Here is a 16,956-nt window from a genome sequence, read left to right on the forward strand (position 1 = left end):
TGTGCTACGAACCAAACGCCCCGCTTGTAAGATTTCTCAGTGCTTCTCGGCAGCACACCCCCTTTCATACAGCCACCACACGGCACTTGCTTGCTGCTGCGGACCCATATTTCCCCCTGAACGGATTTAATGCAGCTCACCTACAGAGGGGGAAAAAAAGAAAGAAGACATCCTTGTTGTGCTTGCCAAACATGCCCCGCCTCCTTATTTCATTGAATGCTGCATCAGTTTGGTTTTCTAGCCAAAAGCTGTACTAATGCTCTATTGTTCTTATTCCTTCAGCATGTAGCTCAGGTGTCTGAGGCAATTGATTATGTGATATATGCTGGCTTCCTATCCTAGCATTCCCGGCTGATTGCATGAAAAAAAGCCTGTGGGGTTGGGATTATTACCGGCACACCGATTTCCTTTCTAAAGCTCTTGTTTGCTGCAACATGTGACGATGCACTCGAGAGTCCATCCACTGCTCCATGTAGGCTTCTATAACGAGAGGTGGAAAAGAAGGCATGCCATATTGAATTCATTTTAGGCACACAGACACATATTTAGCCTCCCCCCAGCTCCATTCATCTGTGGAGCACTGACAGATGGTTTATACCCTGTGTACTACAGTGGTGCAAATGGCAGAGAAAATGGCTTTCCCTCTGGAGCTGGTAGGTCAGGTTCATCAGCAGGGAAGGCTTGATGAATAATGAGTGTATTGATCATATGGTGGTGATCATGATTCTAGTGACTTCATCATTTTCTTTTTCCTTTTCTTTTATCAAATCATCTTCCTTGTTGAACACACTTCCCATTATCTGCCCTATGATGTGGATCCAAAATGTGAGATGTTCTTCCTTGGCCCATGTTACACCTTTCCAACATCTGGCCAGTGGTTTTTCCGTAATACTGATGACAGACAAGCAAAGAAACAAAGCAGAAAATATAACCTCTTTGGTAGAGGTAATTATGACCTGTATACCAAAAAAGGTGTCATTGTTTGTTAAAACAACAAAAACTAAAGGGCCATTGAAAAGAGCAGTATAATTCATATTAGGTTTTCCTCTGTCTTTAGGTCATTTTACGTCTTAGATTTGAGTTATTTTACAGTTCAGACCTAGTGATGTTGTCATACTCGGATTCCAGTCAGAATATGAGTCTAACAATGCTTTGTTGGGCGGTTATTATAGGGAAGGTTTCATCTGAACTAGGAAAGAAAATGCCTCTGCAACAACCAATCAGCAACGGAGTATTTGACGTATATTGGGCAACGCATAGTTGTCAGCAGAACTTAACTGCTGGCAACCACTGATGTTGGCTACTAGCCGATGGCCCCTGGCAGTTTGGAAAACGCTAATGACGTTCCATCCATGTTACAGGCTTTATAGCATATATACATCCATCAGATGTATCCTAAGATAATACCATGGATGTGAATTACAACCATTAGCTATACCCATTATTTCAGCTATTAGAACCGTCATATGAGCATGCACATTGCAGGGCGACATGGGCGGGCGCAGTCCCTCGGTTCTGCTCCAAGGTTGTATGCTCGCGTTCATCATTACGTTACTGTTGATCACTTGGCCATCATCGTATGAGAATTTGATTGGTCCTAACAGCTCTTGTTCGAGCATAGCTGCTCCACAACGGATCAAGTCCAGACCGAAGTTCCTGACCTGAAATGTTGTGGGTGGGGCTAAGTTTGGCTAGCATCCAGGCTAGTTCAGACCTTAAATCTGTTGGCAATTAAAGTAGCTACTGGTTAGAAAGAATGACCATTACTCTCTTTATCATTTAAAGATAATATTATAGTGCACATTTCTCAAAAATTTACAATTTTGGAATAAATGTTTTCCTACAATCCTATCATTGAGAGGTGTTATTTAATCATGCCATATACCAACATGCATTTCATGTACTATTCAATAGATTTTCTTTCCATTGTTCCAATATCCTCAGGAGAGCATGTTCACTGTTGCATCTTACTGAAGAGGTTTGTGGTGATTTAATCTGTTATGCCTCATAAGCCTGTATAGATGTCTAGCCCTCATGTTGGTCACATGACCCGTAAACAATAGCAAAGCTAGAAGCATTGCGCCCTTGTTTTTGTGCGTCTCTTCGAGTGTGAAACCACAAACTAAATTTTGAAATGCTCTGCGGAATCCGGCACCACACCCACAGCTGCTTTATTAATCTAATGGCATACAATTTGCAAAATGCCTCGAGCTGATCCATCTTTTCACCTCAGTGTAACGCCTTGACCTCTATGGTGTTTCCAAATCAATTGAAAGGTGTTATTCTATAAATACAGGAGTTTGTCTTAATGAATTATTTATCATCATTTAAGATGATCCCATGTGAGCCTTTAAAATGAGACACGTGCTTTGTGCAAATTAAAGGAAAAAAACAAAAACAAAACCAGGCCAACCAACCAATGTTTTTTGCATTGATGGCAGCATTATCTGACCACGGTGTATTGGACTGGAGCCTTCTTCTTTACTCGGCTGGTAAACATGCTTGTAACTGTATCTTCTGTGATCTTTTTATCTACTATACATTTGAGGCCAGTGTAATGTTAAATACTGTGCTCTGTTACTGCAGTATCTCATTATAAACTCGCTGAAAGGAGGTTTTTATTTTTGGCCATAAAGGGTCTCTTTGTTTACCAACATGACATCAAGAATAATGAACTTACTAAAAAGGCTCAACAATTAAACTCGCCATGTAAGTTTTTTGCTCCATCGCTGTCACGTACAGTACTGGAACAACATTTACTACTGCCTCGTCACAAGACAAGGCTGCAGATAATAAAACAAAACCTCTTCATCCGGATCAAATAGAAGGTCCATGCTTTTGTTTTGTAGTTTAATAATCTTAATAAATACTTGCAGCTTCTGTATAACTTAGCTCTTCTTCCTCTTTACGCAGAGCAAATGTCTGCCGTGCAATAAATAAAAAAAAATTAAAAAAAAACACTAAATGAAATGCTTGATTATCTTCAAAATTATGAAAGTACCACAGTACTCTGCAATGACCATGAATCTATCCTACATGACACATAGATTCCAGGTCATTATGACGATATATCCATGAAAAAGAAGAAGATTGGAGAAGTACAGACAGCAGGACTCCTGGAAAATGGGGGATGAGCAAACCTCATTTTATTGTAATTATATGTGATCTGTTATGCAAGATCTCCAACATAGCAATGGCCCACAGCTATGTTGACTAGTGAAGCAGTAGAATAGGTATACTGGTTAAGCAATGGTCACGTTATTATTTAAGCCATAGAAGGGTGTCAAAAAATGTTGACTCTTAAAGGTACAGTGCAGGTAAAGGTAACATTTTGAAGCAGTAAATGGACTTTTAGTCAAATAATGTAATGTATATTAATGTAAATAAAGTAATGATGTACTATTTCAATACCCAGTGGAAATGGCAGACATCCTCTGTTAGAGTCTCTCTATTTCATTGAACACAAGTAGTAAATATTATGTGAAAAAAGATGAGTTTTTTTGTTTAAGTTTATACTGTTTGTTGATTCCTTGTGGGGAAATTACAATTTACACTCTGTTTTGTTAGTAATCACTACACACGGGCCTGAAACAGACACACAGGATCAGGACCTATGTGGAAATGGAGAAATGTCAGAGTGAGTGGGCTGCCAGTGCTGGACCAGCACCCTGAGCAGTTGGGGGGGTACGGTGCCTTGCTCAAGAGCATCTGGCGGTGCCCAGGAGGTGAAGTGGCATCTTTCCAGCTGCCAGTCCACACTCCGTACTTTGGTCTGTACGGACTTGAACCAGCAACCCTCTGGTTCCCAACCCAACTTTAGGGTCAAGATTGAGAGTGAGCATCTTTGTCAAAAAAGTCTCCCATCTTTATTTGGGGGTGGCAGCAGTGAGCCAAAGCTGCAACATGAGTGAATGTTTCAGCTTATAGTGAAGACTGAAGCAGGTCCAAGAATCATATGATTTTTTTTATTTGTAAACCTATTATTCTACCCACTAATGGAGAGCTATTCAGTATGAGCAATCTACGTGGACCTCCAAAAATACATCGCCCACTTCCACCTCTTTCTGACACCACTGAGAGTGTTTCTTTTTCTTGGAGAGGGATAGTTATTTTCCCATCGGTATTCATCAACCTCCTCTGGTTTTGTGCCATAAAGCAAGCTCTCTTTATTTTGTCAAGGGCCACAGATTTCTAGTGAAATCTGATCCAATGAGTGAGCTTTTAGATAAACTGTAAAGTGTCAATAGACTATCGTTGCTCTGACTTGTTGTCGTGATTGTTACAGGTCCCATGACATTGTGCTCTTTGGAGGCTTTTGTATAGACCTTAGTTGTCTATATAAAAAGAGATTTCAGATATGGTATTAGGGGACCTTAGTGTCTTTCCCAAAATTCAGCCTCGGTGCAGAATTATATTTGCTAGAGCCAGTCCTACAATGAGCTTTCCCTAGTATGTACTATGTATTTCTGAGTCTGTAGCTTTTGAGGTGGAGGCTGGGGGTGTGGCCTTGACCAACTGCCACTTTGCACGTTTTGGAAGCCATGATGTCTCTCATGGGTGGGCTAAATTCTCTGGGTGGGCAAAGCAGAGAAAGGGGAGGTAACCTTGCTCCTCATGAGGTCATAAGGGGCGAGATTCCATTTTGGCCCATCTGAGCTTTCATTTTCTCAAATGCAGAGCAGGATACCCAGGGCTCGGTTTACACTTATCACCCTTCCTAGCCACTGGGGGACCATAGGCAGGCTGTGGGAACGCATATTAATGTTAAAATAACTCATAAAGTGATACTGTCATGCCATGAGACCTTGTAATGGAAATTATGTTATTACTTATATGCTATAAATTTGTTTCAATGAATTGAGGCAAGACATAAGACCTTTTAATTTAGATTCAGCTGCATTTGCAAGGTAGTATCAGAATGCCTTTAACAATACTTTCTAATTAATGTTGCTGCACTTTGCTCTGTCCATAGAGCACTTACTGTGGTGTTGCATCATTCATAGGTCTTTTCCGATTTCCCGTCTGCATCAGTATTCTGTCCGAGCTTTCCTTATCTGTGTTGTAGGCATCCCTGCAATGCAGGGTGCCAGAGGTCTATCAGTCACTTTACAGGAACACAGTGGATAATGCATAAAGTTTACACTCAAAACAGCTGGTATAAACATGGGCTCTGTTCCAGGAATTCATTAGAAATAAATGTGTAGTATGCCAGATTTTGAATATAGGTGGTAGGGTTTGTAGCTGTGAAGTGACAAAAAATGTATTCCTAGACGCAAGGACTTTTAGGCACTACTGTGGAAATAAGTGTTGGACTTTATTGAGTTAGCCTTTATATAAGTAGATGTCTCCCTTCTCATAATGTCAAATAAACTAATGTAAATGCCTGTTTGGGATCACATGAAGATTCCCATCCAAACATAGGCTTCTTTTTAGAGTGGTGGAGACTCTCCAGGACAACCCTGTCTCATAAAAATCATTTTTATATTCAACAATTTTACATTAGCAAATATGTTTTGATGGTGGTGATATGCAACACAGATTAAGCTTTCTACCGTATTATCATAAGCAAGTTGCAAAAAAGTCAATACTGAATGTATCAGCAAAATGCTACAACAGATTTAATTTGTTTCCTGCCAAAGTATGAAATGTAGCAATCCAAAGTGTGCAGAATGTACTGTATACACATGTTATTGAAACCGTAATTTAGTTTTTTCTACTGTATATGAACATAACGCAGGCAGCCATCACATTTGACCCCATAATGTGATTGGAAAACGTTTGTTTACAGGTATCTCGAACACAGGGTTTCCCGGGGAGCTCTCTAGTCTATAAACTAATTGTGCAGATTTCTTTTTTAAAGGAAGAATATTAATAAGAATTGTGTAGTTGTGTATTTTTTGATAGGCCTTAGAAACCTTGCAAAAACTTTGTAACTACATAAATCAAGTCGCACCATAGAATCTCTCCTCCAAAAAGCTAATTATAGCTGAGCTTAGACAAGTTTTCATCCACAGATTTAAGATTTACTCAATATCTCATGTAGATCAGCTCTCACAGACTATTCATAAATGACAGTGCTTGTCAGCATTGTACATACATAACACAGACCCATATTGGGTTATACTTTTTGCACAGTGGGTACACACTTTTTACAGAAAACTATTTGTTGGTTTTTCACTGATGCCATACGTGGACAGTATGTAATATATGGTATATACAGTATACTATTGAAATAAGCTAATGCATCAAAGTTCTGTAATAAACCAGCCCTCAGTTTCTTTGCAGATTCATCCCCCTAAATCTCCAGCGCTGTGTGAATTTTAAATGTGTGAACTGTATGTAAATGTGTATGAGACTGATGCCCTCTACACACAGGGCTGAATTAGTTCAGCATCCCCTTATGAGAGCATAACATTATTTGACGTGTGCTCCCCTAACAACATCGCCTCTCTTCTAGCTACTCCAGCGTTAATTTCTTTCTTCCCTAGGTTTTTTTTGCCTCCACACACTGCAGTGGAAAACCCCATCTGATTTTGTTTTGAGACGGGGGGGGGTTTCCCTGATTTGGAACAGCTAGCACAACACCAGTTGTAATTGTACTGTAGTATTGATTTGACACAGTTCTGACCCACTGATTGCACACTTTACATTATACACAGCCTTGTCCAAATGAGCTGACCTGCACTGAAATCCTTCTATCTGCCGTACAGCTAATTGTTAACTTCAGCTAAACGACTCTGAGTTAATGCTCAATACAATTTAATTTCCTTTTATTTTTTTAAAACCGAAGCTCTCGAAAGAAAATAACTCTTTCTATAAGATCCTAGGGTGGCATGAATGTCAAAATACATCGCCCTGGTGTGCTCTGAGGCAACCTTTCACTATTTCATCTTCAGGATGCACCCTGTCAGTGCACAAGCAGGGTTGGGCGGACGTTTCCATGGTGAGGGAGCCCATGGAGTGAAATTTGTCTGCCTAATGATCTGAAGATACATTTGCTGTGTGCTTACAAGGAAGACACTTGTCACATCAGTCCAGACACTAGAATGCAGGAGAGAGCACATACATGTGGAGGCAGATGTGTGTGTTTGTGCAAGCATAGATCCCCTTAAAACACAAACCCAGACCATAATAAAACAGCAGCTTGTGCCTGAGTTTTATATTGACACACTAACTATTTTATGACCTTTTGTTCTGCATGAATGACCCACAGACCCTGAGTCCCAGAGGAAGCGGACTGTGCAAAATGTTCTTGACCTCCGTCAGAATTTGGAAGATACGATGTCGAGTCTGCGGGGCTCCCAGCTTAGTCATAGGTAAGTACAATCATCTGTGAACTTTTAATTTTAAATTGTGTCATAATGCTGTCTCCTACACCACTGGCTAATATCACATTTAAACCAAAGACAGTGTTTGTTTTGTTAATGAAATCATAAAACCTTGAGCCAAGTCTTTGTTTTAAACTGAAAAAACCTTATGTGTACAAGCAATGGATATCTTGTTAGATCGATACATAACACGATTATGAGTAAACAGTTGTGCTGTGGCGGCTTGGAGAATTGCCACCTGGTGCACATCTGGCTTCCATCCTTCTTAAATAGCCCATCTCTGCTTCATGGTCATGACTTCATTCTAGGAATCTCTGTTTGACTCTCACAGGCAAAAGGCCCAGGCAGTAATTTGTTGCAACAGCCCCAACAACCTAAGGCACTGGAGGACAGGTCTTTAAATTTTCATTTGGACATCAAAGTTGAGATTTAATATTCTGTGTAGCATGAATACAAGCAGGAACACAATTCTGCTCGTCTTTAAACCTGCATGAGTTGTAATTTGAATTGACATATAGAGTAATAACTCAATTCTGCAGCTATAGGAAGCGTTTTAGCCAATTTTAGCTTATTATTTAGATTTTGCGCTGGACACTTAAGCTGTTCTCATGAACCCCTGTAGTCATCTGTTTTCTGCAAACGACAGTTCCTGTAAAGAAAGAAGAAAGGCCCTGAAACAGTGCCAGTAAATTACATAACTTAAATTCATTAGGTGGCCAGAAACATGGCTTCTGTCAATGCTCTCGATCTGCTTAATGTGACAACAACTTTAGAAGCCATTAGAATGGTGGTAGTTGCATCTGCCAATCTGTTTTTATTGTCCATCATTTTACTGTGAAATGTCCTGCTAAGTACATATCTTGGTCACTGTAACTAAATAAAACCAAGTTTTAAGGATCCTAAACAAAAGGTTTTTAACATGGTCAAAAAGACAAATATAAATACCAGATGTTTTAACTCTAAAATATATATGTAGGACTATCAGCCTCAGAAATCCAGCTGCCTACACCGTACACAGTCTTTATGAAACACTATGCATGTATTTATTGTTTTCTGGAGTCAAGCATTGGTCATAATGTAAAGCCATTTACTTGATTGAACCGTTACCTTGCGTTAATGCGTTAAATAAGTTAGATCAGTAACACTATGAGCTTGTCATCCCTCGTTTACCTCTTCCCATTATCTTGTCTGTGAAATCTTGAGTTTATGCCAGACCTTGTCAATGGATGCTTGAGAGGACATCTTGTAATTCCCAACCATATCAGTAGTAGTTATCTTCAATCATTCAGATGTGGATTTAGCAAGATATTAAAGCCCTCATTGGCAAAAGTAACAATTCTCACTCTGTCAGATTCAGTACAGGAGTGGCACCAGTTGGCCTCCATAAAGATGAATTATCCATCAACTATGGATAAAAATACTTCCATGGTTGTAGCCATTGCAATATTTATTGGGGTGAGCTGGTTCATATTGTTATATAATCGGCAGACACAGAAGAAGCTCACAGCCATTTGGAGGACGTTTCTAACCCTGACCCACTTGCAAGGGTGAATAGGAAAACCTTCATATCCTCTATTTAGAATAATGGAAAGAGGTCTGCTGTAGTTTTGGGTGTGTCATGCAAAGCAAAGTCCAAATGAAATGGTCGAATAGACACAACCGAGATATCTGGTCATCCTTGTCTTTACTTTGGGTTCTGGGAGGCCGCATTTCTTTCTGATATCTTTGGTTCCTGAAGACAATACGACACAACTGCTATATCTGGGTCAACAGCCTGATTTGATCTGTCGTTCTGGACAAGAATCTCCGCTAAATGCCTCAAGTACATAAACATAACGCATACCAACCTTCACCCCATGTGTGTCTCTAGCTGTATGGACAGCAGTAATGTGGGCTACGACAGTGATGAGACCAATGCTCGCAGCATATCCAGCTTGTCCAACCGCTCATCTCCTCTCTCCTGGCGCCACGGCCAGTCCAGCCCTCGTCTTCAAGCGGGTGACGCGCCGTCCTCCACAGGCGGAGGGTACCAGGGGAGTAAGACGGGCTCCCAGTATACAGCCCAGACGATGCCAGCTCGCTGCTCCAGCCGCCTCAGCAGCACGTCTCGCATCGAGCTGATGGAAGGGTTGGATGATGCCGACCTCAAGTCTGGTTACCTGAGTGACAGCGACCTCCTAGGAAAGAGCCTTCCGCATGACGACGACGACGACAACCTGGCTAATGGGTAAGAGTATCTGAAGATAAGCATAGGGTTGAACCCGTTGTTACCATGACAACATGAACCAATCGCTGACTGCGGACCGCTGCATGTGACTTTTCAGAGGGCAGTTAAAAGTTGTTGTCACTTTAAGTTTCCCTCACAGTAGGCAGTAAGCTGATTGGCGTCATGCTGTAATTGCTGGTCATTGTACGTGCTCTATTTCAGTATTTAATTAGCATGCATATAATACGTGCATTCTAACATTGAATGTGATGCAAAAAAAGTTTTACAAAGGAAACTTTACATACTGACATTGTGGCTTTCTGCTTTGTGTTGGTATCTGATGTTTTGCATTCGAGAGGCCTATCAAAGAGCTTACATCAGCAATCCCTGCTGATACCGGGGTTTTTTCCCTGCTCTTTCCCCTCTCTTTTCAAAGTGCCCATGAAATTGTCAGAGGTTGTTTTTTTCTGATATTGAGAGATGGCCTTCAGACGTTTTTCACAGGAGAGGACTTGAAAAGTCATCAGGTGTCCTCTCAGATACACAATACATTCTCCGCTATAGACTGTACAGATTCCTAATCTTGTAAAGATTAGGTCAACACACAGAAGCAATACATTGTTTAGATCTGCCAGTACTTTCTATTTGTTTCTCGTCTTCTTCTTGTCTTCTTTGTCTTCCTCTTCTTCTTTGCCTCCTTCACCTTCCCCCTAGCTTCCCCCTTCTCACATCTTTTATGTGTCTTCTTTATCTAATTTCCTCTCCCGAGTTAAAAGCTGCCAGAGAGTCACAGGGAGAGGGAGGGAGAGAAAGAATCCAGGACAATTCTCCAGTGTGGTTTAGCAGCTTTATCGCTGTTGCACATGCAGTTGGGATTTAAGCTGAGGCCCTGGAGCGCTCACTAGTCCCTGCTAGCCAGGTCACGTTCTTACTACAGAGTGCAATAAGGACAAGGAAAGGAATGAGACGCATTTAGATGAGTCAAAAGTAAAGCAATGAAGAAAAAGTGTAAAATGGGTCAATTGAAGTTCTTTCATTTTTGGAGATGAGGTGAATCAGAACAGCATGATAACATTGTTTTCAAGGACGATAAGAAAGAAGCATTGTCTTAAACATAAATGGACGTTCTCCTTGTATAAAAGTTTAGCAATTTGTTAGGAGGGAGGTGAAAGAGATCAGATAGCAGAACCCTGAGTAGGTTAGGATTCAGCAGGGATTATGTCACATGGGTCGAGGACTCATCGGCTCTGCTTATTACGGGCAGAAAAGATGCTAATCATTTTATGTAACCATGGTTACTAAAAATGCCTCATCATGCTTGGTGTTAGGCCACCAATGTCATGCTGTCAAAAGTCATCCTGATGGGTACAACAGGCCCCTACAGTAGTTTATCATAGAATGTAAAAATAGTATATGTAGCAGCAGTAAATCACCCACTGATTTGTGGTCTGCCGTTTTAAAGCCTCCAATTTGGCAAATTGGTCTTTTTTTTCTATTTCTTCTTTGTAACTGGACAATTTTTCCAATCTCTGCTGGAAATGAGAAGAAATGCAGGTTTGAGGCACTTCTGCATTGGCTTCCCTTTTCAGACCCATAAGCTCCATCCATTATTTATTACAGTCTATGATAGAGTAATTCAACATAGGGTCCGGGGCCCTAGGGATTCCTCAGAGTTGCAGTAGGGGGGGCCCTGGTGCAGGGGGCCACCAAGTTATGCGTGATGTAGCTAGACCTTACTCCACATTGCTGTGGAGATAGGTCTGGCAATGTGAGACTAATAAGTATTATGATTTACACCAAGAGGATTATTGGTATGTTTGGACACATGGAAATGTCCCCAGTGTAATTATTGGCCATTGTGGATGGGTGCTTTTTTTCTCTCTGACCTTGAGTAGGTTTCATATTTAAATTTGGAGAAACAACACTGTGGGAACTCCTAGTTTCTGCGTGTTGGTCTGCGTGTGCATTAGTTTTCTGTAGAAAGCATGCTTGGTTCTCCTGCAGAAATACTGGAATGATGTTCTCTATATCAAGAATTAATCCTGCCTCATGCCTCATACCAACAACCTTTGGTGTAGATAACTAGCTAATCCAGTTCTTGAAGTAGGCACATGCTCTAATTTTCCTCTTACTGTATCCTCTTGCATATTCTGTTACATTTGCATTTCCACTGTACGCTCCCTGTCACACGCTCACAATTCAGCTCTTTGAGAACCATCGGCTACCAGCTCTTGAAAATAGATCAGCCTCCTCCTGCGTAACCATGGAAACCAGCTGGTAATCTCCTGTATGGATGTACAATATCTGTTCCCTTTCACTGGAGCCCCAATTTTACACGCTTATTAATTTCATTGGTTTTAAATTAGCCATACATATAATTAATACACTATATCTGAATGGTAGAGACCTCTTGCCAATCAATAATACTGTTCTGGTTTTTGATATTTAATGCTTATATAAGACCTGTGAGTATACCGCTTAAAACAATCTGCAAAAAAGATAAATATCTACTTGGAAATAATAGGACAATGCATGTTGTTTATCACTGCATGGAGCTACAGCATGATGCTCAATGTGTAATGGATATTGATTGACTCACACCAGACAGCACTGGCTACCTAAAGGCTAAACGTCTACACACACTGACAGTAATCACTGCAACTGTGGGTCTGCCACATCAATAATCTGATACCACATACATCCCAATCTTTTCAAAAGCTTCATCTTTCCATCCAAGAGCAGTGCACAGCAACACACAGCTTGATGATGATCTGGTTTGTCCCAGTTAAAGCTAAAAAGTACTTAAGATGCCTTTTTTATCCAAAGTGAATGTAGCCTTTCTGTTTGCTCCTGGGAAACTAGGACCATTCATCTTTAACCAGGTGCTATCATTGCAAGTATCACTGTAGAGTATTGCAAACAGACCATTGACTTTATATAAAGATGGATGGCTCATCCCCACTTCCTCATACTGTATAGAACAAGAATGAAGCCTAAAAATCCCTGATACAGGCAACACATTGTTGTTCATTTGGAGCCAGAGTGTGTGCAGCAGTGATCAGGCGATGGAGTAGTGGTTTTGTATTAAAGAGAGACTTTGTTTCCTGTCACATGAGTGCTGAGGTGGCTTCTTAAATAGCCCTGACCACGTCTGTCCACGTCAAGAATCATAACTGCTTCCTGTGGTTACATTCTTCGCAACCGTGTTGGCAAAGGTTCACCATCCTTATTGAAAGAGCTGGTTTGAGTAAAGTAGTAATCATATTGTATTGCTGGAGTATGGTTGATTTTTTTTATTCTCCATAACTGGTGTATAAATTATGACTGCTTTTCAGCGTCTGTCAATTTAGTTGTGTTCAGTCAATTATGGTAGATGTTTTACAGGCACCCAGATGTAGTGTATGTAAGCACAGGTTAGCTTTTCATGTCTAATACAGATGTCCAATGGAAGAATTGCTTGTTTTTTTCCGTTATGTCAGTTATTTAATGGGATGAATTCAAGCCTAATGTTTGTAGCAGAATGTGAATTTCACAAGAGGCCCATCTGCCTGAATATTATTACTGTATCTGACAGATTTACGTTATATCCTGGCAAATGAAAACCTTAAATTGGAAGATCTCATTGAAAAAAAAAAAAAGGCAAATATCTTTCAGTATCTGGTTAGGCTCCAAACTCTTTGGCTGACTGGGGTGAGAAGCAGCAAACGGCACTCAGCTCTAACAAAGAGCTATTAAGGAGTCCAATGTCTTATAGGTTTTGGACTAGTTTTTTTTTCGCAACATGTTTCCTTTCATGTAAATGTAAATGTGCGCGGCATCGGGGGCAACTCAGGGTTCAGTGTCTTGCCCAAGGACACTTCGACGTAGGACTGCAGGGCCAGGGATTGAACCACCAACCTTCCGATTGGCAGGCAACTGCTCTAACACTGAGCCACAGCCCCCCCTTTCATCAGTACCATGAAAAACCTGAAAAACACTAGAATACTAAGACTTGTTTACGTTAGGGCAGTATTACATTTTGAAAGTGACTTCCAAATTGCTAGATGTATAAAACTGGTTGACTTCATCCCATTGTCATAGCTAAAGGGCTAAGCAAATAAGCTAAGCTTAGACCTACTGCTGCTGCTACATCTATTTCAATGTATAACGGTTTGCATGATTTCTTTAAAAAAAAGTGTACATGACGAGATATCATATCTCATTAAATGTGAATATGCAATATACAATGAAATCATTGTAATAAAGAATATAGTATAGATATGATAGGGAGTATACAGAGACAAAAATCTCTTTTATGATACTGAGGAAAGATATTTGTTTTAGTTTGTTAGGTTAGACGTGCAACAGTGTTCGTCTGGTAAATGTATTAGATTTTAGATTAGATCTTCTGTTCATAGCCCCACACATGACACAGAACAAGCCCCAGTTTCATCGTAGCTGATGCTTATAGATTACATACAGTATTGTGGAAAAATACATGATGCAAGTGAAAGAAACTAGCTTGTGCTGTGCTCTGCAGAGGTGACAGAGGGGTTTGGTTTGGGAGCAGGATGTGGACATCTAGGGAACTGGACTGTACCATTTGGTGTTTCTGTACAGCAGCATGCAGACAGCAATGCAGAGCAGAGAAAGGAGGCGGGTTCAGCAGCATCACACCTCTGATCATGCGGCAACATGGCTCTGGATGTGCTGCCATGGCAACTGTCTTCCACTGACCCGCTGATGGTGTGCCTTGTGTCTCTGCCAGATAGCTGCTGGACGGATGTATGTGTAGAGGATGTGGCCGTGTTTTTGTGCCTCAATTGCCTGTTTGTGTGTGAGATGAAGAGAGAGAGAGCAACACAGACAGATACAATGAGAGAGAGAGTAAAACAAACAGATAAAATGAGAGAGAGAGAGAGAGCAACACAGACAGATAAAATGAGAGAGAGAGTAACACAAACAGATAAAATGAGAGAGAGAGAGAGTGACACAAATAGACAGACTGGTGTGAAGACAGCATGCTAACCACTTAATTAGCTTGTCTTGTAATTGGCACTGTGGGGGAGAGCCGTCTGCCTAAAAAAGCTATTGTTTGTGTTTCCTTGCTAGTATTGCCAGGATTTACAGTAGCACTGGTTGTGGGAAATTGTTTCATTCGAGCACATTTTTCAGAAATCTGATATTGAATACTGTTCGACACACAAAGAAGAAACCTTTTGAATTTCTTTGATTGCGAAACCATACAATTGCATGTTACTGACAAAAATGACATTTTTATCCCTCGCAGGCATCGAATGCATTCCATTGCTATCTTTGCCTACATTACTCTGTCTTGTAGCTAAGCCATTGGCTTAGTTTGCCCCTCTGGCAATGTCATTTCAATGGTAACCATAATAAAGCTTTGTCCAGTGACCGGATCTGGTCAAAGATTGGCATGTACCGTATGAAAGTGAGTGTTTGTAGTTTACTAAGTAATGAAATACCTTAGAGCCTCATGCATGGAAATTAAGTGTATCGACAAACTGTTTATAAGGGTTTTCTGCAGTCATCTGATCCTGGATCTGTGCATCCGGCAGTCTGCATTCAATTTCCCTTTTCCTGCCCAGGTTTGACCTTTCTAAAGTCACAGAGTGCTTCCCTAACTATTGAAGCTCTACACACTTTCTCAGCCCCACTATAACTCATCTGCACAAAAATTGGGTTTTGACCTCTTTGATCCGGTGCTCTGCAGTCACTGCTGGGATTACGATTTAGTGAGGCCACCACTAAGGGTCAGTCCTTCATGAGTTACTGCTCTGCAAGGAGAGATGTGTTCCTGCCTCTGAATACCACACACACACACACACTAACACTCACTCTCGCACATACTGTAGTTATACGCTAATCACTTTAAAATGCTTTTGTAATTTTCATAATTCAACATGGCTGAGGGACGAGCAATAATGAAAAGCACCCACTCCATTAGACCCTGCTATGTGCTACAGACCTAAAGCACACCCAGGGAGCCTGGACAGCTCACACACATCCAAGGTCAATATGGAAAGGTCAGTGAAAAACCTACCTAAACACCAAACCGTGCCAACAGCATCCTCGGCCACTTGAATAATGGACCATTACATCGGCTCCCCAGGGAGTATGAATCATCCCTGTATCATGTCTGGGTGGTCGGCTGAAGTCTGGGTGTGCAGTTTGTATACTCCCAGTGAATAATACTCAGCCCCAGGTGGGAAATGTAATACTGTTTTGGCTCACAGTATTATATATTTTTTTTAATGTGACTCACATGGTGGGGAATCCCTCATTTTAATCCATCATTTATCTTGATTTGTTAAAAGTTGGTACAAAAATGTCAGATTATCTGCTTAATGTATGGCAAATAATGTCTGGTTTGTTCCGATAAGTTCGTCATAACAAATCTGCATTACTCTGACAGCAAGAGGAGTCAGTTAAAGTTCAATGTTTAAGTGTCATATCAGTCATATTGATATTAAGAGTGTGGCTACGATAAAAACAAAACAAAGGACAATACCACACCATAATACCTGAGCAGAGTGTTCCAGACTAGGTAAAGCGCATGAGACTATGGGTCTCAGGATAAAGTGTGCATCAGCTGTAATGTGGCTACATCTGTGGGGGGGGAGTTTCCTGTCAGAGGCTGATGGAGACTGTACATACTTTTCCAGTCCATTTTCTGGGGCCTTGCGGCATCTTAGACCCATTTACTTCACTGACATACCACTGCTCTGTTAGGAAGCCCAATCCTATCCTATCTTATCCTATTTGCCTAGATATGGTCAAGCTCAATACAGATCAAAATTAGGCAACGGATCAGAGATGTGCAGAAGCAAAGCTCGGCTGACTTTCTCATCTGTATTCCTTTTTGAATGCATGGTACTTAAACAGACATACATCACTGAACACAGTGATTTTTATGATGTTGTCTCTGAAATAATCCCCCACATTGTACCATTGATTCAAATCCACTGTTGTAGAGACATGTCTGCTCTTTCCCTGCATCAAACGCTTTGCTTTTTATTTTTATTCTAAATGCCAAGCGGTGCCTTCTTTATTACACAGTTGCAGAGCATGCACACTGAACTGTAGCTTTGACTCATTGTGCCTCCTGCTGGAAATGTGTTGTCATGACACCACATGGACACTGGCTGTGTGACAGCAACTCAGTTCAAATGCATCCAATTTAACTGAATTAATTTATCTCGTAAATTAACTAAAGTCTGCATTTGGGTATAGTTTTAGCTGCTCAAAATGTTCTTATTGGTTATGGACTAGTGCCATGTAAAAATCACTATTGAGGCTGGAAGATGCATTATATGTCTCCCTTTTCCACGTTTTTTTTTTTTATTTTTTTTTGCCAAAGTCCTTATGTCTAATTAGGGGAAATCTTAGACCATTGTGTTGTCTTCCCCGTTATAAATTGAA

The 16,956-nt window shown here is 40.8% G+C and overlaps 1 protein-coding gene and 1 long non-coding RNA gene across 14 annotated transcripts in view; one reads left to right on the forward strand and one right to left on the reverse strand.

Annotated features, from left to right (window-relative positions):
• The window catches only part of nav1b (neuron navigator 1b), a 74,701-nt gene that overhangs the window by 25,904 nt on the left and 31,841 nt on the right, over nucleotides 1–16,956 (forward strand). For all 13 annotated transcript variants that reach the window (XM_034870621.1, XM_034870620.1, XM_034870622.1 and 10 more), the window contains 2 exons: nucleotides 7,214–7,316; nucleotides 9,199–9,555. In XM_034870621.1, coding sequence (XP_034726512.1) covers nucleotides 7,214–7,316; nucleotides 9,199–9,555 — 460 coding nt within the window. The remainder of the gene's footprint in view (nucleotides 1–7,213; nucleotides 7,317–9,198; nucleotides 9,556–16,956) is intronic.
• Nucleotides 4,552–15,869, reverse strand: LOC117944087. The gene is made up of 3 exons (XR_004656495.1): nucleotides 15,859–15,869; nucleotides 15,130–15,133; nucleotides 4,552–4,804 (listed from the first exon to the last, which is right to left on the reverse strand). It is a non-coding gene; the product is annotated as an uncharacterized LOC117944087 (long non-coding RNA).

This window comes from Etheostoma cragini, chromosome 4 (genome assembly GCF_013103735.1).
Source record: "Etheostoma cragini isolate CJK2018 chromosome 4, CSU_Ecrag_1.0, whole genome shotgun sequence".
Lineage (NCBI taxonomy): Eukaryota > Metazoa > Chordata > Actinopteri > Perciformes > Percidae > Etheostoma > Etheostoma cragini.